This window comes from Pongo abelii, chromosome 2 (genome assembly GCF_028885655.2).
Source record: "Pongo abelii isolate AG06213 chromosome 2, NHGRI_mPonAbe1-v2.0_pri, whole genome shotgun sequence".
In the NCBI taxonomy this organism is placed as follows: domain Eukaryota; kingdom Metazoa; phylum Chordata; class Mammalia; order Primates; family Hominidae; genus Pongo; species Pongo abelii.
Genome location: NC_085928.1, coordinates 152,352,803 through 152,373,935, shown reverse-complemented (window position 1 = coordinate 152,373,935; position 21,133 = coordinate 152,352,803). Strand labels below are relative to the sequence as shown.

Sequence of the window (21,133 nt, the reverse complement as noted above, 5' to 3'; positions counted from 1 at the left end):
CTATCATTCCTCTCGTTCTAAGCCAGTCTCTTATTACGGTAATGTTGACACTAAAATCATTATCATTGATTGTTTTAATTGGTGGCTTTTCCAGAAGCAAAGACCCAGAAGAACTTAGAACTAAAATAAACTCTTCAAATCCCTGGCTAATACTTTTATCATAGAAGAGACATTGGAAAGAAAGGGGACTAAAGTGGCACTAGTATTGTCTTTGGGTGGCAAAGTTAAGGGTCATTTTCTTTTTTCTCTTTTTTAAATAGTTTCCAGATTTTATATAAGGAGCAGGTATTTCCTTTATACTTAAGGAAATTTTTACTTGAAAACAAAAAGAAGAGATGGTTGAATGACGACGGAAGACCATAGAGCAAAACTGGAGAGAGCTTCAGTTTCATTTCTTGGCGTGGGTTAGGGTTCAGGCACTGATGCCAAGCTCTTGCCCAAAGCCTTGAGAATCAGTGAGTGAGGAGACCACAGGGACCCCAAGACAGTCTGGGATAAAAGGGATCTGGGCTGATATCCTCTGGTGTTTTTGATATTTCTTGCTCCAGACTCCTGGCCCCTTGTTAGGCAGCCAGTCTTGGTGGCATTCCCCTCATTTTTAACATCCCAGCACTTCCCCGATGGCCCTATTGCATTGCCTGCCTTGCAGACAACTACCATCTTAGTTGTTGCTCATGGTTATGAGTAACATTGAGTCCTGGTGAGAAAGCCAGATGAATTAGCTACAAAAGCATCCATCTGGCTAAAGGGGTCAATCTGTTGGATGAGGTTCTTTAAATATGATGAGCTGGGCTTGGTGGCTCATACCTGTAATCCCAGCACTTTGGGAGACTGAGGCGGGCGGATCACAAGGTCAGGAGATCAAGACCATCCTGGCTAACACGGTGAAACCCCGTCTCTACTAAAAATTCAAAAAATTAGCTGGGCGTGGTGGCGGGCACCTGTAGTCCCAGCTACTCAGGAGGCTGAGGCAGGAGAATAGTGTGAACCCGGGAGGTGGAGCTTGCAGTGAGCCGAGATCGCGCCACTGCACTCCAGCCTGGGCGACAGAGCGAGACTCCGTCTCAAAAAAAAAATATGATGAGTACACCTTACAAACAAAAAGATATCTATTACCTGCAGTTGATAAAAATCACTTTTATAGGCAAAGGTTCATCCCCAAAAGTCAACATAATAAAACAATTCCAAGAAGTTTTGGTTTGATTTGGTATCTTTGTTAGTAGTACTTCTTTTTTTTTTTTTTTTTTTTTGTGATATGGAATCTCAAGCTGGAGTGGCCCAAGCTGGAGTGCAGTGGCGGGATCTCGGCTCACTGCAAGCTCCGCCTTCCTGGTTCACGCCATTCTCCTGCCTCAGCCTCCCGAGTAGCTGGGACTACAGGCGCCCGCCACCACGTCCGGCTAGTTTTTTGTATTTTTTAGTACAGACAGGGTTTCACCGTGTTGGCCAGGATGGTCTGGATTTCCTGACCTCGTGATCCACCCGCCTCGGCCTCCCAAAGTGCTGGGATTACAGGCTTGAGCCACCGCGCCCGGCCTGTTGTTGGTAGTACCTCCTACTCCATGGTCCTCATTACCATCAATGGCCTACACGTTGAGATTTTTTTTTTTTTTAGTGTCAAGGAGATATATATATATATGTGTGTGTGTGTGTGTGTGTGTGTGTGTGTGTGTGTGTGTGTGTATGTATATGGTTTTTTTCTTTTTTCTTTCTTTCTCTTTTTTTTTTTGAGACGGAGTTTCACTCTTGTTGCCCAGGCTGGAGTGCAATGGCACGATCTTGTCTCACCACAACCTCTGCCTCCCAGGTTCAAATGATTCTCCTGCCTCAGCCTCCCGAGTAGCTGGGATTACAGGCACGCACCGCCATGCCGGGCTAATTTTGTATTTTAGTAGACACGGAGTTTCTCCGTGTTCGGTCAGGCTGGTCTCAAACTCCTGACCTGCTGGCCTCGGCCTCCCAAAGTGCTGGTGGCGTGAGCCACCGCGCCCGGCCAAGGTAATATTTTTTAGCACTTGTACTTACAGCTCTTCTCACACCCAAGTTGTCTCCGTATGACATGGTAGAACCCTGGGTTCTCTCAACAGTCTTTTCCGAATTCTTAAAGGCTTATTGCCATGTGGAAGTGGGGTGACCTGTTGTTCTGAAGCATTCACCTCAGGCTTGGTCCTCCTTTCGCAGGAATATATTTGCTTACATGCTGCTTCCAGAAGAAAGAAAAGCAAAGAACCTCTTAGGTAGTATCTCCAGAGTAGTAGGGAGAGCTCGCTGATTGGACAGCCCCTGGTCACATGTCCCACTGGGGGCTGGAGAAGCAGTGAATGGAATCAGTGCTCACAGAAGCACACGGCATAGGGAAGGGTGGCTCCCCAAGGAAGGGATGCTGAGTAGATAAACAGCTTATGTCTGTTCACGCCGTCTCCATGTGTACTGAGCATTCCTGAATTCCCAGAAAGGCTCTAATGGATTTGCATGCAGTACTGATGAAAACCTTGAGTTTTCCAGTTAGCCTGGGTTCAGATCCCAGCTTTTTTTTCTTTTTTCTTTTTTTGAGACAGGATCTCGCTCTGTCACTCAGGCTGAAGTGCGGTGGCAGGATTGTAACTCACTGCAGCCTCGACCTCCTGGGCTCAGGTGATCTTCCCATTTCAGCCTCCCAAGTAGCTGGGACTACAGGTGCATACCACCATGCCCTGCTAATTACAATTTTTTTTTTTTTAGTAGAGACAGGGTGTCACTGTGTTGCCCAGGCTGGAATCCAACTCCTAGGCTCAAGTGATCCTTCCACCTCTGCCTCCCAAAGTGATGGGATAGCAGGTGTAAGCCACTGTGCCCAACCCCCAGCTTTTTTTCTTCCCCAGCTTTTTATTTATATATTGTAGGTCTTAAGGCCAGGCATGTTAGCTCACACTTGTAATCCCAGCACTTTGAGAAGTCGAGTCAGGAGGATCAATTGAGCCCAGGAGTTCAAGACCAGCCTGGGCAACGTAGTGAGACTCTGTCTCTACAAAAATAATAATAATAATAATAAAATTAGCCCGGGCTGGGCACCGTGGCTCACGCCTGTGATCCCAGCACTTTGGGAGGCCAAGGCAGGTGGATCACTTGAGGTCAGGAGTTTGGGACCAGCCTGGCCAACATGGTGAAACCCCATCTCTACTGAAAATTCAAAAATCAGCTGGGCGTGGTGGCAGGTGCCTGTAATCCCAGCTACTCGGGAGGCTGAGGCAGGAGAATCATTTGAACCTGGGAGGCGGAGGTTGCAGTGAGCTGAGATTGTGTCATTGCACTCCAGGCTGGGTGACAGAGTGAGACTTCCTCTCAAGAAAAAAAAGTTAGTCTGGTATGGTGGCACATGCCTGTAGTCCCAGCTACTCAGGAGGCTGGGGTGGGAGGATTGCTTGAGCCCAGGAGGTCCCAGGTGCAGCGAGCCATGATCACACCAGTGCACTCCAGCCTGGGCGATAGAGCAAGATCCTGTCTCAAAAGAAAAAAAAAGATTTTGGATTATAAATCTCAGAATCTTCACCTGTAAAATGATACTCGTTCTTATCCCGTAAGTTCGTTTAGAGAATTATACAAAATATCATTTGTAAAGTACTTAGCACAGTTCTAGGTGTATAATAAATGCTCAGTAAAAGTCTAAGATGATGATGATAATGATGATTCATTATGGAGGGACTCCACTAAACAAAGTCTCATTCCACACCAACAAGAAGCAGCTGATTTCCTTGTGTTCGGCTTGGCCCACTTTCATGTGCTTGCCTTTGACTCAAACAAAATGCCTGACCCAGTCCAAGGTGGACAGGTGAGTGGAACTGGTTTCATTCAACACATCCTATTAACTCTGCAACTTCATATATCAAGACCTCCTTGGGGCTGCTTTCCTCAGCAAAGGGATGCAAGGAGACAGGCTAATTGAGCTTTGTAGATCCTTATCATGGACACTAATCATACTTGTGCCTGCCCATTTTGTTTTAGTAGCCTTTTAATATTTGGAGATATTTCTATATTATGTAACCTCATCTTCTAATAGTGCTGTATTCCCAGCCTCCCTTGTGGCTGAGACACTGCAAGTCATGTGACATGGACAGTACCAATCATATAGGCTTGCATGAGAGTTTGATCAGAAGATCACCGTGAGCAAAGAGGTTCTGTGATTCTCTCATTCTGTAGGAGGCAACAGGCTGTCTGGCCTTTGGGGCAGGAGTGTGGCAAGGTTGAATTTCCCAGGGCAGAAATGTATCTGAAGTGCTCACAACAGCGGTGACTGCATTAAGTTCAAGTACCTGCATTTAGTGCTTAGTCTTGGTGGCAATAATGGCAATAGATTTCTCAGTGGCCATTTCTGAGGCGAGGTTTTGCTATTATTCCAGGAAAATGAGCTTTGAGACTGTTTCTATGATTCTCTTGATGGTAATGTGAACTTTCTGCTCTGCTTGAACCAGAAGAGGGGACTCATTCTGAGTGGACTCAGTTGTTTGTAGCTAAGAAACCTGACCAGTACAATTCCTAATATCTTATTCTTGGGCAGAAAGGTGTGTTGAGGTGGGGCGGGGGAAAGAGGAAGGTCTACATTTGTTCCTAATGTGTGTTTACGGACATCAAAAAACACTGAACTTTTTTTTTTTTTTAAACGGAATCCCGCTCTGTCGCCCAGGGTGGAGTGCAGTGCCGCGATCTCAGCTCACTGCAACCTCTGCCTCCCAGGTTCAAGCGATTCTTGTGTCTCAGCCTCCTGAGTAGCTGGGATTACAGGCACCCATCACCACGCCCAATTAATGTTTGTATTTGTGGTAGAGACAGGGTTTCACTATGTTGGCCAGGTTGATCTTGAACTTCTGGGCTCAAGTGACCTGCCCACCTCTGCCTCCCAAAGTGCTGGGATTACAGGCCTGAGCCACCGTGCCCAGTGTGAACGAACTTATGAACATTCTGGATTTTTTACAAGATGAGTACCGCACTATGGAATGAATGTGCAATGGATTTACACGACATTTTCAGATGTTTACAAGGTTGATGAGTGAATCAGAGATTAACTGACAATGTTGTCATATTGGGCCCAGCTAGACACTAGTATTGTGTAGCAAGGAATGTTTGAGTGGGGCCTAATTTTATAAGCGGTCAGTTCATTGGTGAATATTTTCATATTCCCATGATGTTGATTCTCTGTGCAACCTGGTAACTGCAGAGGCTGGATAATAAGGATCAGTTCACCCACCATTCCACTTTTTGTTTTAAAGAATCTACCCACAGGGCTTTTGTTCTTTTTCTCTCTCCACTTTTCTACTGCCTGTGGGGTAGCTCCCTGTCCATTATACTACTTCTGTTATCACACAAGTCCAGAAACTGGTCTCACAGAGATGGACCTTACACATACCTTCAAAGTGCACTTGAGTCTTGATATAGTTTGGCTCTGTATCCCCACCCAAATCTCACCTTGAATTGTAATAATCCCCAGGTGTCAAGGGTGGGACCAGGTGGAGGTAATTGAATCATGGGAAAGGTTTCCGCCATGCTGTTCTCCTGATGGTGAGTGAATGCTCATGAGAGCTGATGGTTTTATAAGGGGCTTTTCCCCTTCTCCTATCACCCTGTGAGGAGGTGCCTTCTGCCATGATTATAAGTTTCCTGAGGACTCCCCAGCCATGTGAAACTGTGAGTCAATTAAACTTCTTTTCTTTATAAATTACCCAGTCTCGGGTATTTCTTCACAGTGGTGTGAGAACAAACTAATAAAAGTCTCTCTCAATTTTAACACATCAACTTCTCAGGACATTTAAGGTTTATAATTTTGGTCAGAACTGTAGTTCCAAGTCAAATATGTGTTTTTAAGAGCAAATAATATGGGTTTTAGTAAATTCTAAAATCACATGGTAAAATCAATGTCTTTCTTATGAGTGTCAACAACAACAGAATGATTGGTGTTAAAATCCTCACTCTTTAGTGAGCATATGAACACAGTCATCAATCTATAAATTAAGAAATGGTTGTGTATTTTAGTTCAAATAGTTTTCTATCTATTTAGGCACTAATACTTTGTTACTTATTTTAAATTTTGAAAACTTAGCTTAGTCCTGAATGAAGTATTTTCTGGCTTACGAGGACTGCAAATCATTACCAGAAAGTGAATTGAGCAATATTTTCACTTTATAATTTAAAACTATGACTTTCAAATAAACAATCATCTAAAAACACTTATGCTATTAGATAGCATATTCTTGAAATGCATGCAAAATCAACAACCATTTATTCTCCTCTTCGCTGTTTTAAAGACATTTTTATTGGGTTGAGGGTGTTTCAGGATATAAAGCAGTTTGCCAAATTCTGTCATCCTTTTTTTTAATGTCATAAAGGGTGTGGTGCCTGTAGAGAAGTTTTGAAAGTTGTACTTTATGATGTTTTTGCCTTCACTTTTTAAAAAAATGGTAAGATAATCTAAGTCCTGTCCGTATATTCTGGTTCCTAGTATAGGCTTCAGGGTGCCCTCACTATGAAAAGTCAGAATATTTCCTGTAGCCAGTTTTACTTACTTCCTTGCCAGGAGTGTTTAGGTTCTTTTTTTTTTTTTTTTTTTTTGAGATGGAGTCTCACTCTGTCGCCCGGGGCTGGAGTGCAATGGTGTGTTCTCGGTTCACTGCGACCTCCGCCTCCCGGGTTCACGCGATTCTTCTGCCTCAGCCTCCCGAGTAGCTGGGATTACAGATGCACACCGCAAGACCTGGCTAATTTTTTGTATTTTTAGTCGAGGCGGGGTTTCACCATGTTGGCCAGACTGGTTTCGAACTCCTGACCTCGTGATCCGCCCGCCTCGTCCTCCAAAAGTGCTGGGATTACAGGCGTGAGCCATCGCGCCCACTCATGTTTAGATTTTTAACAGCTCATTATTAGAAATAAAGTCTCGATAAGAACTACTTTAATACTTAATTTTCTTGCTTAGAAAGGTGAAAACAATTTATGAAGGAACAACACGAGGCATCAAAGTTAAGTTGTATCTCCCATAGCTGGTGATTATTAAAAATCTCAATGAATCTAGTCTGTTCCTGTCATTCTTTTATTAATCCCTGGTTATTGGGAAGCTCTTAACAAAATAAATGTTTAAAATTATATTTCTGTAATTAAGTAAAAGAGAGTATTGATTCCACAAGGCTAGAATTGTTCGTCTAAGAAAAACAAATTCTCCGTAAATTTTAACCCGTTAATACCACAGAAAGATGTTGTTGGAAAGGTCTAAGAACAGAGAGGTGCAGAGTAACACCATTTTCAGAACATGACATGGGATAGTGAGATTTGCTGATTTGGTTCCGTCTTCATTATTTGACATTTAATGACAGTTCACACAGAAATCGCTCGCCTGAGAACCCGTGTTTAAATCCCGGCACAGAGACTGTCTTCCTTGTCATTGTCACACCAGTAAAAAAAGAAAAGAATCTAGAGAGAGAGAGAGAGAGAGAGAGAGAGAATAAGCACAGAAGTTAAAATACGATAAAATCCCTCTTCTCCTTTTCCCTTTCTTTCCTTGGATCTGGGTTTTGAAGGAGACAAAGAAGGACCCCCAGGCTTTCCAGCAGCCAGCAAGCGCTATTACTTTTTATTTAAAAGCAACTGGGAAAAACAATCCCCAAAGTAAAACCAGAAGCCCTCCCTGAGAATCGTCTCTGGGCGTCGGGGCCCGGGCCGCTGGGGTGCCACTCCACAAGGGGTTCCTCTTCTCCCCGGGGTCCCTGAGGGCTGGACGCGCGAGGACCCGTCGGTCCCGGGGTGCCGGGAGGAGACGTCCGCCCGCCCCACGAGAGGGGGCGGCTCTGACCTCGGAGCCGCCCCTCCTGCCGCCGGAGAACAAACGGGATATTCAGCAGTGGCCTGTGGCTGCCAGAGCAGCTCCTCAGGGGAAACTAAGCGTCGAGTCAGACGGCACCATAATCGCCTTTAAAAGCGCCTCCACCCTGCCGGCCGCGCACCCCCCGGCTACCTGGGCCGCCCCGCGGCGGTGTGCGCGTGAGAGGGAGCGCGCGGGACGCCGAGCGCCGGTGTGAGCCAGCGCTGCTGCCAGTGTGAGCGGCGGTGTGAGCGCGGTGGGTCCAGCGGAGGGGCGTGTGTGCCGGCGCGCGCGCCGTGGGGTGCAAACCCCGAGCGTCTACGCTGCCATGAGGGGCGCGAACGCCTGGGCGCCACTCTGCCTGCTGCTGGCCGCCGCCACCCAGCTCTCGCGGCAGCAGTCCCCAGAGAGGTAACGCGACCCCTGCCCGGGCTCCCTCTCGCTCCCCTCCCTTCCTCCACCCCTGCAGCCTCGCCTGCTGCTTTACTCAACCCGCTTCGGCGCGCCTGGGTGACCCAGCGCGCGACCCTGCGCTCCCGCGCGGTGCAGGCGCCCGCCACCCTCGTGTAGGCTGAGCCCCGGACTTCGGAACCCATCCCTGCTCGCGGGGCTCCCTCCTGGGTCCCCAGCCCGGCCTGCCTGATGGCCCTGCAGCTGGCTTGGCCACCACGTGGCGGGGCTTAATCTGACTTGTGTCCCCCTCTCCTCGTGTCTGTGGGGCCGGAGGGAAGCACTGGGGCCCAAATATGTGGATTTTGGTTTACCGCAGTTTTTTTTTTTCTTCCCCGAGAGGCTTTGCCCAGAGACGTAAACTAGGGAACAGCCCTAGCGGCGCGGCGCCTAGGGAGCCGCTCCGGAAAGTTAACTCTTTGCCAACCTCTGGACGGCCCCAGGAGCTGGGCTGTGGGACCTGCCCGATGGCCAACTTTGGCATCGCCTCTTCAGCCTCCTTCAACATCAGCCTCCCTTTCGATGGGAAGCTCTGCCAATGGCCAATGATTTTCAGAAAGGGGGAGAACTGGGCATCTCTCCAAATACGGGAATGGCAAACTTTTTTATATTAACCAATTGCTTGCCTATCTTTCTTTAAAACCATGCTCCTCATTCAGCCTGGCTCTTACCTTCTCTCCCACTCCCCCCAGTTAAATTGATGTATTTACCATTTTCCTACAAGACTTTGCCACAATGCCGAGGACTTGATTATACATATATATAATCTTGTGTTATTATGATGGAGACAAATGGCAGCTGGACTGAATGCTTTATCAGGCTATAATTTAAATATTCTAAGAGCTAGCAAATTTTCGGATCCCTTATATGGTGCAGGCGTTGATTAATCAACATTAACTTTTATTTATATTAATAGGCTACACCTTTCTGAAGGTAACATCAGATTGTTAGACCATGTTTCAAATTACATTATCTTTTCTTGTTTTATGTTCCCAGACCTGTTTTCACATGTGGTGGCATTCTTACTGGAGAGTCTGGATTTATTGGCAGTGAAGGTTTTCCTGGAGTGTACCCTCCAAATAGCAAATGTACTTGGAAAATCACAGTAAGCATTTTTTTAAAAGGTATTCTCCTGGAAGTGGGTGTTGGAAACAGTGTGAGGCTGCTGCCTTTTTCCTCTGGTGTTAGGATTTGAGTAAGAGGCAAATGCCTGAAATAGTGAAATGTTGGATTTACCCCAACTATTGGGAAGATTTTTATTAATATAATAGATCTAGTTGTGTCCTGCATTAGTGATTACAAAGGGCGCAAGAAAATGCTTGAAGGAATAAATTCTCAGAGCAGATATGTTTCTGAAAGCCCAGTGTGACTCAGTTGAGTTTTATAGATTCATAATTAAAGCTGTTTTCAGTCAAAGGCCTGTTGTAATGACCTTCAGAAGTTTTTTGTTGCTCGTGCCTTCATAAATTCCCAGTGGGAAATAGAAGATCAAAGATAGTACTTTGACTACTCTATGCCCATTAGGAAAGGAAAAAGAAAAAAATTTAAAAAGCCCACTTAATGTTCCTGGGTTGAAACCACCTCTAAAGGCAGTCTAAGAATAGAGAATTGAGGGGGGAGGGGGGTGGGAATCTAGATAGCAGCCAAGGGCCAATAAAAAGTCCATGCTGATTAGTAATAACATAGATTATGCTGAGTCAAGATAAGCTGGATTTAGAGACAGCCATATTTTTTTTTAACTGATTTAGAGTCAACTAGAGTGAGCCATCTTTCCAGTCAGCATAGCATTGACTGTTACCTTCTTCACTTTTTCGTTGTTAGGAAGTTGTTTAGTAATTGAATACATTGGTTCACTGAGAGCTTCTTTCAGTCAGATTGTGCCACTGGAGGACTTAGATTTTTTAAAAAGTAGCCCCCACTGACTGTGTAAACTAGCAGTTACTGTGTGCCAGGCATTTACCGTGCCAAGTAGTTAACAAGTATAATCACCCAGAATCCTCAAAACAACTGTATGAGAAAGTATCTATTATCATCCCTATTTTATAGATGGGGAAGCTGAGGCCTGAAACGATTATAGAAATTGACTTGATCAGGCAGTTGGTAAACCCAACTTTATGTAAAGTAAAACCTACTTTGCAATAAAGTATTCCCACTGAGGTCATTTTGCAGGCAGATATGAGAGGTCCCCTTCCATAATATAAAACTCAGCTCTTACATGCCTTGACGGCCTCTTGTAAAATGCCAACCATGTCACAAACTGGTACAGATTTCATTATTTTATTATAGCACATGTGGCCACAAGAGAAGTCATAGAAAATAAGTTTGAAATACTGTTAACATAAATGTCAAATAAGGCTCTGAAACAAAAATAAAAGCAGCTTGATTTTCATATCGTGATTGTGTTTTAAATGTAATTAAATGGCCGTAAGTTTTAAATGACCCTAGAAAATCAATGGCTCAGAGGCCTCATGTGCCCAAGTAGAAATTCATGGTTGGCCATGTGTTCTGAGTATTGCGGACAGTGTTGATGTGACATTAAACTGGGGTTGGGGGGCACGTCCAGTGAAAGCTTTCCTTGATAAAGGAAAGGTTTGCCTCAGGAGAGGCATGATTTCCTGTGTAGGAGTGGGGAAGTTAAATGGATGCTCCAACTGGATGTCCTGTGAAGGGAAAACCTGTGAGCTCAGCAGTCACTTCCCTGGATTTAAATTCCAGTTTCATCGCCATAAACTGTGTGTCCAGGATCTACCTCCTTTAAACCTTAGGATTACTGTGAAGACAAAATGAGATAGTGTAAAACGCTTCAACTCAGTGCCTGAGTGGGGAAGAAGCTTGATTTGTCTGAAGAACAAATTAAGGAGGTCGGAGTGGCTGGAATGGAATGAGCAAGGGGACAGTGGGAAGAGAAGCAAAGAAGGTAAACAGGACTCTGTAGCCACGGTGGGGAGTTTGAATTTTGTTTTGAGTAGGAGTCACTGGAAGATCTTAAGCAGAGGAATGAGCTTATCTGGTGTCTGTGTGGAAGATGAACTGTAGGGAGTTAAGAGTAGAAGCAGAGAGACCAATTAGGAAGCTGTTGTGGTATCCAGGAGAGGGAAGATGGTGGAGTAGACAAGGTGGTAGCAGAGAAGATGAAGAAATGTAGAGTCTTCTGCCTACAGTGTTTTCTCAGCAGCTCTGCCTGCAGTTAGTGTATAGTGGCACCAGCTAGAAGGGTACATGCACCAGGCTCTGTCTCCCTGCTTAGCCATTCCAGACAGGACTGTGCTCTACTATGGCCTTGTCCAAGGCCATCTATTAAAGGTTTTTCCAAAGCTGGTTGGTCCAGCCCATTTTTCTGTTCCTGCAGTCAGTAAACCAAGAATAGTGTTCCCATTGAGTGATTCAGTATCACTTTTATTAAAATATCACGGAGGCCACTGGAGATGGAAAAGCCTCAGAGTGGTCCTTAAACTGTAGTTCCTGTAGCTGAGGGGAAATATCTTGCTTTCACTCACTGGCCTCCTATTCTGTTCGTCCAAACTGGAGATGTGTCCCAGCATGGTAGCTTTCACCGCTAAATGGTTTTCATTAAACTCTATCATATCAATGGAAGAATGGGAAATGTCTGATTTTAACTTTTGCTTTAAGAAAGGTGAATCCTAGTTGTTACCACCAAACTTCCAGTCCTTCGTGTTGGACTTTCTGATGCGGAAGTACAGCCCACAGATTGGAAATTTAGATGTGTCCTTACATTATAGTACTTTAAAATTTTTATAGCAATTTCTTAGCTGCATTGTTCCAACACACTGTATTGGCTATTTAAATGTAAATTAAGTTAAACATTTAGTTTCTTAGTCATACTAGCCACATTCAAGTGCTCAATAGCCACATGTGGATAGTGGCTGCCTTACTGGACAATATGTAGTATGGTATTTCTGTCATCACAATTTTTCTTGTTGACAGTGCTATGCTATTAATAGAAAAATTTTATGCTTAATTTTACTCACGTAAGGATATGTTGAGGACAGAGGTGCTCTGTGCTGCTTAGTTGTACTTCTGCTTTGCAAATAGGGAAGCTGCTACTGGTTCTTTGTAGTTGTTGGAGCTGTAACTGGAACTCAAGACTCTCGACTCAGCTTTATCACCAAGAGTTGATGGCCTTAACTGGTCTTAGGTTTTTTACTTTTACTGTATGTGTTCTCAAAAATGTATGCTTAGAGACTAAATTAGAGAATTTGAGTGTTAAGAAATAGTTGAATATTTTGTAACCCATGATGGGGTTGAGAGTTTCTTAGTTTCCTGTAGGAGCTGATTCTGGGGACTATAACCTAAAAGTCATCTGCATAAAATCCCCTAATTCTCATATACGGGAACGTGGGCATGAGTTAAATGTGATTTGACAGCTAAGGTATATATAATCCTTTGGAAAGTAGTGACTGGTCTTCTAAGCAGGCTTGGAAGAACAATAGGATTGGGGTGAGGCATAAGTCACCCTAATTTATTTAAGAACGAGAACCAATAACTCCCACCTGTATTAAGCCCTGCAGCAAGAAATGAAGCTCCAAAAGTTGACATCCCACCACCTGGACCCCTCTATTACAGTGGTTCTTCTGCAGTTCGAGATTGTGTGCAGGAGACAACAGTAAAAAATCTCTGAGATCCATAAAAGAAGTAGGGGAGAGTGGACCACTGTGAACAAAAACACAGCTGGTGTGATGTATTTCACTGCAACATAGGCAGGACACATTTAGAAGAGCCCATGAGGCATGGTGCTGGGTGCAGGAGACACATAGGTGAATTTAGAGATGATAAACACGTGGGGAGCTACCTGCTAGGATGTGTTCACAAGGCCCTGAGTGGGAAGTGAGACAAAGCCCATCAGGCATCTTACATTCTGTGCTCCACAGGCACCCCTGGCATAAAGATCACCATTCCATTAATAGCTTCATTATAAATTCATTGCAAACTCAGCAAATCATCAATACTTCTGTTCCTTGATATTTTCATTCATAACTTGTTCATTTTATAATTCCCATAATAGAATTAGAGATACATATTGATGATTCGACACAAATATGTGTGTTTTTTTTTTTTTTTTAAAGAAAAATAGACATACGTTGGGAGGCTGAGGTGGGTGGATCACCTGAGGTAAGGTGTTCAAGACCAGCCTGGCCAATGTGGTGAAACCCCGTTTCTACTAAAAACACAAAAATTAGCTGGGTGTGGTGGTGGGCGCCTGTAATCCCAGCTACTCGGGAGGCTGAGGCAGAGGAATCACTTGAGCGCGGGAGGCAGAGGTTGCAGTGAGCCGAGATCACGCTGTTGCACTCCAGCCTGGGCAACAAGAGCGAGACTCCATTTCAAAAAAAAAAAAAAGAAAAAGAAAGACATTAATAGCAAAAATAAGACCTTGTGAAAGCAACTCTATTTAGAGTTTGACTTTGGCTGCATATGGTATGGGTGGCTGAGTGAAACCAGCTGAAGCTTTGTTTATAGTAACTGCAAACCAGAGGAAACTTAAAGCCTAGAATCTTCTGGGAACTCTCCTTGAACAGATATATAGGAATTTTTGTTTAAAATTGGTTTCCTTTTTTTTTTTTTGATACAGACTCTCGCTCTGTTGCCCAGGCTGGAGTGCAGTGGTGCAATCTCAGCTCACTGCAAGCTCTGCCTCCCAGGTTCACGCCATTCTCCTGCCTCAGCCTCCCGAGTAGCTGGGACTACAGGCGCCCACCACTATGCCCAGCTAATTTTTTGTATTTTTAGTAGAGACGGGGTTTCACCATGTTAGCCAGGATGGTCTCAATCTCCTGACCTCGTGATCCACCCGCCTCTGCCTCCCAAAGTGCTGGGATTACAGGCGTGAGCTACCACGCCTGGCCTAAAATTGGTTTCCAAACTTAAAACCAAATATCACATCTGAATGTCTAATGCAATTGCTGTTATATTATCTAACTGAAACAGCAATTGTTATGCAGAGATCGCTGGAATTGATTCTGTTCTTAGATTTAAAACTGGGCATAATTTACAAATCTGTTTTTAAAAGGCGATGATCTGGCCAGGTGCAGTGGCTCACACCTGTAATCCCAGCACTTTGGAAGGCAGAGGCAGAAGGATTGCTTGAGCCTAGGAGTTCAAGGCTCCTGGAGTGAGCTGTGATCACACCATTGCACTCCAGGCTGGGCGACAGAGTGAGACCTCTTCTCTAAAATATAATAATAATGATAAACAAACATAAAATGAGGCAATCCATGTATGTGGTCCTATTGTTAAAAATCATTAGGTTTTTATTATTTATAATTTAAAAGTACTGAAATTAGCCAATTATTTAAGGTTTCAGTTATTCTCAGCATAAATCTAGCCTGAGAAAAATCAGCAAACGTTGAGCAAAAATTTAGTCTTGGGGTCCACCTAGAATACAACTTTTTATCCCTTTATGAAGAAAATATGGGAGAGGTTAGGCATGGTGGCTCACACCTGTAATCCCAATGCTTTGGGAGGCCGAGGAGGAAGATCGCTTGCAGCAAGGTGTTCAAGATCAGAGTTCAAGATCAGCCTGAACAACGTAAAGAGACCCCGTCTCTGCATTTTTTTTTTTTTTTTTAATTAGCCAGGAGTGGTTGTACGCATCTGTAGTCCTTGCTACTTGGGTGGCTGAGATGAGAGGATCTCTTGAGCCCAGGAGTCAGAGGGTACAGTGAGCTATGATTGTGCCACTGCACTCCAGCCTGGGTGACAGAGCAAGACCCTGTCTGATGATGATGATGATGATGATGATGATGTGGGAGGGCTAGAGAGTCACAGACCTTTGACAGAAATGGGAGGAGAATGTGGCAGTGGGTAGAGGCAGTCCCATTAAAGTGAAAAGTATGTGGCAAAATTTTGCTTATTTAGCTACTCCATGAAGAAAAAAGCATAAGTTGTCTTACATAGAAAGGTCTTCAGATTCTCCAGGTAATTGAAGTATTACCATCTTTATAATTACATCTGTTTTTCTGTTCAGCTAGAGTGAAATACAGTCACATATCCCATAACAATATTTCAGTCAATGACTACCACATATATGACAGTGGTGCCATAAGATTATATTACCATATTTTTATTGTACCTTTTCTGTGTTTAGATACACAAATATTTACCATTATTTTACATTTGCCTACAGTGTTCAGTACAGGAACATGCTGTACAGTGTCATAGCCTAGGAGCAATAGGCTATACTATATAGCCTAGGTGTGTGGTGGGTTACACAATCTAGGTTTGTATAAATGCACTCTGTGATATTTGCACAACAAAGTCACCTAATGATGCATTTCTCAGAATGTATCTCCATCATTAAACAATGCATGACTATATACTTGTGATAGAAATCATGGAACTAAAAATAATAATAGTATATATAGTTTTTAGTATACCTTCAAATATATTGAATTATTTTATTTTATTTGCATCCGATTCTCTGGGGTCGGGGTGACAGCCCTTATTATGACCATTTCATAAGTGGGGAAATTGAAGTCTAAAGAACTTGTGTCTTAACTAATGTCATACTTGTAAATGGTATGAAAAGGTTAGCACAAAACTTTCTGACTCAGGGATACCATTATACTCTCATGCACTTATTTATCAAATATTCACCAAGAGTTTTTGAGCACCTCCTATGTAGTAGGCATTGCATTGGACTGTGGGGGTAGAAAGACAAGGCATAATTTCTGTCCTCAGGGAGTTTATAATCTCGTGGGGAGCAGTTAGATAAGAGAATTGGTAACGGTTATGTGTGTAAATTATTATAATGCCCACTGTAAGCAGTTTTAAGTGTTGATAATTTGGAATAAAGCTTATTTTCACTTTTAAAAATTATTGAAGATCTTAAGATTAGTTAAGATGAAAATAATTATTGCTTCGTGCAAAGAGTATGACCTGTTTTACATGTGTGCTACTCTAAGACTGGATAAGTTGTTACTGTATCTTTTGTAAGGATTTGTTTGACTTCCCAGGGTTATTTTATATGTGCCTTGATATTTCCAAAGATGCCTAATAAACAATTATGTGAAGGCATTCCTGTAACATTGCCTTGAGGGCAATTTTATAACTTACATATGTTAAAGTCATCATACTTAATCCATCCTCCAGATGCCTGATCAATTTTAAATGGCATTCCTATTTAGTTGAAGGAACTAGTAGATTAAAAATGTGATTGGGATTTATGTCTTCCCAATAACTTTTATATAGCTTCATGAGAAGAAAGTCAGCAGTGGTGAGCAAAGGGTTTGTGAAAATTGAGACATAGTGATAGTCTAGTAAGATCAGTGCTGGGTGTATAATTTGAGAAAACAAATGGTGAATTTAGGCAGGAACTCAACTTTTAAGTCACTTAATTATACCTAAGGGTATAGCAAGGGGTTCTAAAATTACTGTAACTATTATTTGCCTGGTATAACCACAGCAGGACAGATAGGGGAATGGAATTTTGACTTTAAACACATATTTCTTGGCCTTAAACTGCACGTAGGATTTAGAATTATATAGAGACTTAAATTCCAATCCTAACTATGGGCTTTTTTTTTTTTAATGTATATGTATACATTGGTTGCACTAGGCTCATTATTTCAGTTGCCTGAATAGTAATTTAACCCAATGCTTGAGTTAGTATTATTTTTATTTAAGAATAGTAAAAATGAGTATAACTAACAGAAAATGTTTGCATATCCAAGACTATATGAATGGGATAAGAGCACTATAGCTTGGGTTTTTTTTTGGTGGGGGGGCTGGGGTTGTTTATTTTTTAATCCAGAAAGTATAATTTGGAAACTTTACAATTCCTTTTTTTTTTTTTGAGATGGAGTCTCGCTCTGTCGCCCAGGCTGGAGTGCAGTGGCGTGATCTCGGCTCACTGCAAGCACTGCCTCTCTGGTTCACACTATTCTCTTGCCTTAGCCTCCCCAGTAGCTGGGACTACAGGCGCCCCCCCACCACGCCTGCCTAATTTTTTGTATTTTTTAGTAGAGGCGGGGTTTCACCGTGTTAGCCAGGATGGTCTCGATCTCCTGACCTCGTGATCCGCCCTCCTCGGCCTCCCAAAGTGCCAGGATTATGGGCGTGAGCCACCGTGCCCAGCCAAAACTTTACAATTCTTATGGCACATAAGCTGTTCAATTAGATGTCAGTTATTAAGATAGCAGAAAAATTAAAAAGTTTTCATTATTGCCTTAAATTTTTCTGGGAAGCAGGGCAAATATAAATCCTAAATAAATGAGCAAGCAGTGTAGGTGACATTTTCCCACTGGGGCCTCAGTCCAGTTTTTCTAAATTTGTTTAGCTTTCTGCCTGCTTTTGAAGGCTTCTGTTGCTTGTTTTAGTTTTCTTTTTCTTTGCTCTTTCACATGGAAATCAAGTCTGTTTTTATTGATTGAAAACTTCATGTTTTATAAATATACTTATTTGTACTGCTTGTATTTTTAGTGCTGTGTTCAAGCAGATGCCTTAGAAGAGGTTTAATGAGTAGAAAAGAAAATGGGAAAACATGAAGTCTTCATGTATATTTTTTTTTCTGAAAGGGATTCTCTTTAATAACATATTCATACCAAACAAAAATCATTCTTTCCTGAAACATCACTATATAAAAATAGAACATAAAGATAACACTTTTTTTAAAGTAGTATAAATCAAGAAGGCATTTAGTATAATTAAAACACTCAGAAAGGATTTTTAAGAATATATTATTTAAAAGACAGATTAAATTACTTTTATATCCCTTCACCACCTCCAGAGTTAAATTTATGATGTGAAATTATGGGCAAATAAGAATTGTACCATAAATTTGAAAACGCCTTAAAATCTCTCAGGTTTTGACAGTAAAAAAGGGAACAGTCACATTTATTGCTTGCTTAATGCTGAAGACCAGAGAAACATTTAGAGGGCTCCTAATTCTAAGGAGTTCTTTCCGGTTTTTTTTTTTTTTTTTGAGACAAAGTCTCACTTTGTCACCCAGTCTGGAGTGCAGTGGCGTGATCTCAGCTCACTGCAGCCTCCGCTTCCTGGGTTCAAGAGATTCTCCTGCCTCAGCCTCCCAGTAGCTGGGACTAGAGGCACCCACCATCATGCCCAGCTAATTTTTGTATTTTTAGTAGAGATGGGTTTTGTCATGTTGACTGGTCTCAAACTCCTGACCTCAAGTCAATCGGCCCGCCTTGGTCTCCCAAAGTGGGATTTCTTTTCCCACATTGCTCTGCTTAGAGTCAGGAGAGTGCTTTTGTGTGCTGTCACTTTCCCATGTTTCTTGTACAGAGAAATGTTAGTGTATGGATTGTTCTTCAATCCTATGAAAACTGTAATCCCCACTCTCAACTTAGACAGTTGCACCTTATGAGTTAACAGCTTTATCAAGGGTGGCAATAGCACTTTGGGGGACTCTTGAGTTTCTTACTCTAGGAACTTGGGAGAAAATAAGTGTTTTCCTCAGATACATTATTTGGTCGATCATGAGGGTCAGTATGGCAAGTCTTTAAGAAACAAATATAAACATCCCGAAATAAATGGAACACCCACAGGGAAGTGGGGAGTTGGAATTATAACTGCCCAAAGCATAAGCCCTGCCACTAAATATCACCTCTCTTTTACCGCCTCACCCCCAAGCCGCTCCTGAGTACTGCATATAATAAAATAGTGTTTTCAAAAATGTGAAGGGAGGGAGAGACCATTTAATCAAAGATGGGCTGTTACATGGACCAGACTGACAAGAAAAGCACAGGGAACCCAGGGGCAATTTTACTCCTGCTAAATGCTCCTAGAAATGAATTATAAGGGTTTGATTGCTAGACACAGACCTTCTGAAATCCCTGGGCTACAGTTGAGCTCCTCCAAATAGTCATTCATTAATTCATTAAAACTGTAAAGTACTTACCAGAGATCAGGTGCTGGATTGGGCACAGAAACAGCAATAATTGAAAAATCACATTCCTGAATGGGGCTGGGTGAGGTAAGGAGGCTCTTACTCACTGGGGAGATGTCCCAGAAACAATGAATGGTGGCACAGGGTGACAGGGATCATGGTTCAGGGTGGTACGTGTGATACTGCTCAGTTACTAGAAGAATGGGCATTGGAGAGTCAGACTGACATGGGTTCAAATCCCTGTTCAGCTTTTAATTTACTAGGTATGTGATTAAGTTTCTGGGACTTTCTAAAGTTAGTATCCTGGATATAATGGTCAAACATGCCTTGTAAGGTTAATCTGAAGACTGAAGGAGGCAGTAGATGAAAGGCCCTTGGCACAGTGCTTGGTACAAGCAGGCATTCAATAAATGGTAGTGTTGCTTTATTTATTTATTTTTTAACCTCTCTTCCAGGTCTGTAATAAGGAATAGAAGTGTGGTGTTTGTGCAGAACTTGTCTACAAGCCAACTTGTTTCAAGCTGGTTGGTAATCCCTTTGGGGCATGGCGAGTTCCCATTGGAAATACCCATTCCTACTCACTATGTCCTTTCTTCATTTAAAATATGATCTTTCATAAGATCATGGACTTTGTCCACAGAAGCGCTTCCAAACCCTCCCTACTTCAACCAGCTACCGCCTACCCCATCACCAACCAAGGGCATTCTGTAACCGTTAAGACTTTTCAAAGTAGAGGAAAGATTGTCAGTTAAAAATTGCAAATAATTTTCTCTGTTTATAGATGGAGACTTTAATTTACCTTTGGAGTCCCAAATCATCAGAATAGGCCCCACTAATTATACAAATTAAGTAAAGACTGTATTCATTTATTCCTAATAGAGACACAACATGATATGGTGGTTACAAGTGTATTTTGTAAGAGTGTAGTTTCTGGAGCCAGACAGCCTGGTTCAAATGCTAGTTCCACTATTGTGCTGGTGAGTCTCCAAAGATGACCTCCCCAGTCATCACACCTCCTGGTATTCATGCCTTTTTCTGGCATCCCCCAGCATTGAATCTGGGCTTGCTCTTGGAACAAACTGGATGGAGCAGAGGTGACATTGCATGACTTCTGGGGCAAGAACATACGAAGCTGCCGTATAAGGACCACCATGCTGTGAGGATGCCCAACATAGCCATGTAGAGAGGCTTTGTGGAGAGAGAGAGGTCCAGAAAGCTCCTAGTAGTTCCAGTCTTCTCAGCTGAGGTGCCAGACATGTGAATGAAGTCATGTTGAAGGGCTAGCCCAGTGAGCCTTCAGATGACTCAAGCCCAAGCTCCTAACTGATAGTAAATGCATGAGAGAATTCAAGCTAGAACCATCCAGTTGAGACCAGTGACCCACAGAACCATAACAAATAAGAGTACATTATTATTTTAAGCCACTAAATTTGGGGGTGGTTTGTTGTGCAGCAGGAGATTACTGTAACAATTACGAGCTGTATGACTTTGGGCTTGCTGCTTAACCTCCCTGTGCCTCAGTTTCCTCATCTATAAAATGTGGATAATGATACTCCCTACCTCATAGGATTGCTTTGGGACTGAAATTACTTATTATGTGTACGGCATTAAGAACAGTGCCTAGCAAATGGTAAATACTCAAAAAATATTATTTCTTCATGAAATATTATACTTATTGAACACTTATGTGCCATGGCCTGTTTCACATCCTGGGCACACAGTGAGAAGGTCCCTGCACTAATGGTGCTTACATTCTAGAAGCAGGAGAGAAACCATAAAATAGGATGGTGATGTGAGAATGACACTGATGAGGTGACATTTGAGTGGAAACCTAGATGATGCAAAGAGTCTACCCACTGATGGTTCTTGGAGAAACTGTGAGGTCACCACTCCTTTGGGTGCAATGATTTATTATGTGGCAGCAGACAGTATCTCTGAGGCTTCTTGCCCATCATAAGTAAAGCACAAAATGTCTCCTGGATGTTTATGAATGGAAA

The 21,133-nt window shown here is 42.8% G+C and overlaps 1 protein-coding gene across 1 annotated transcript in view; it reads left to right on the top strand.

The window, feature by feature from the left end:
* The first annotated feature begins 7,623 nt into the window (after positions 1–7,623).
* PCOLCE2 (procollagen C-endopeptidase enhancer 2) overlaps positions 7,624–21,133 on the top strand; it is a 72,099-nt gene continuing 58,589 nt past the window's right edge. The window contains exons 1-2 of the mRNA XM_002814132.5: positions 7,624–8,230; positions 9,266–9,374. Of these exons, the coding sequence (XP_002814178.1) occupies positions 8,148–8,230; positions 9,266–9,374 (192 nt within the window). The 5' untranslated portion in view covers positions 7,624–8,147. The remainder of the gene's footprint in view (positions 8,231–9,265; positions 9,375–21,133) is intronic.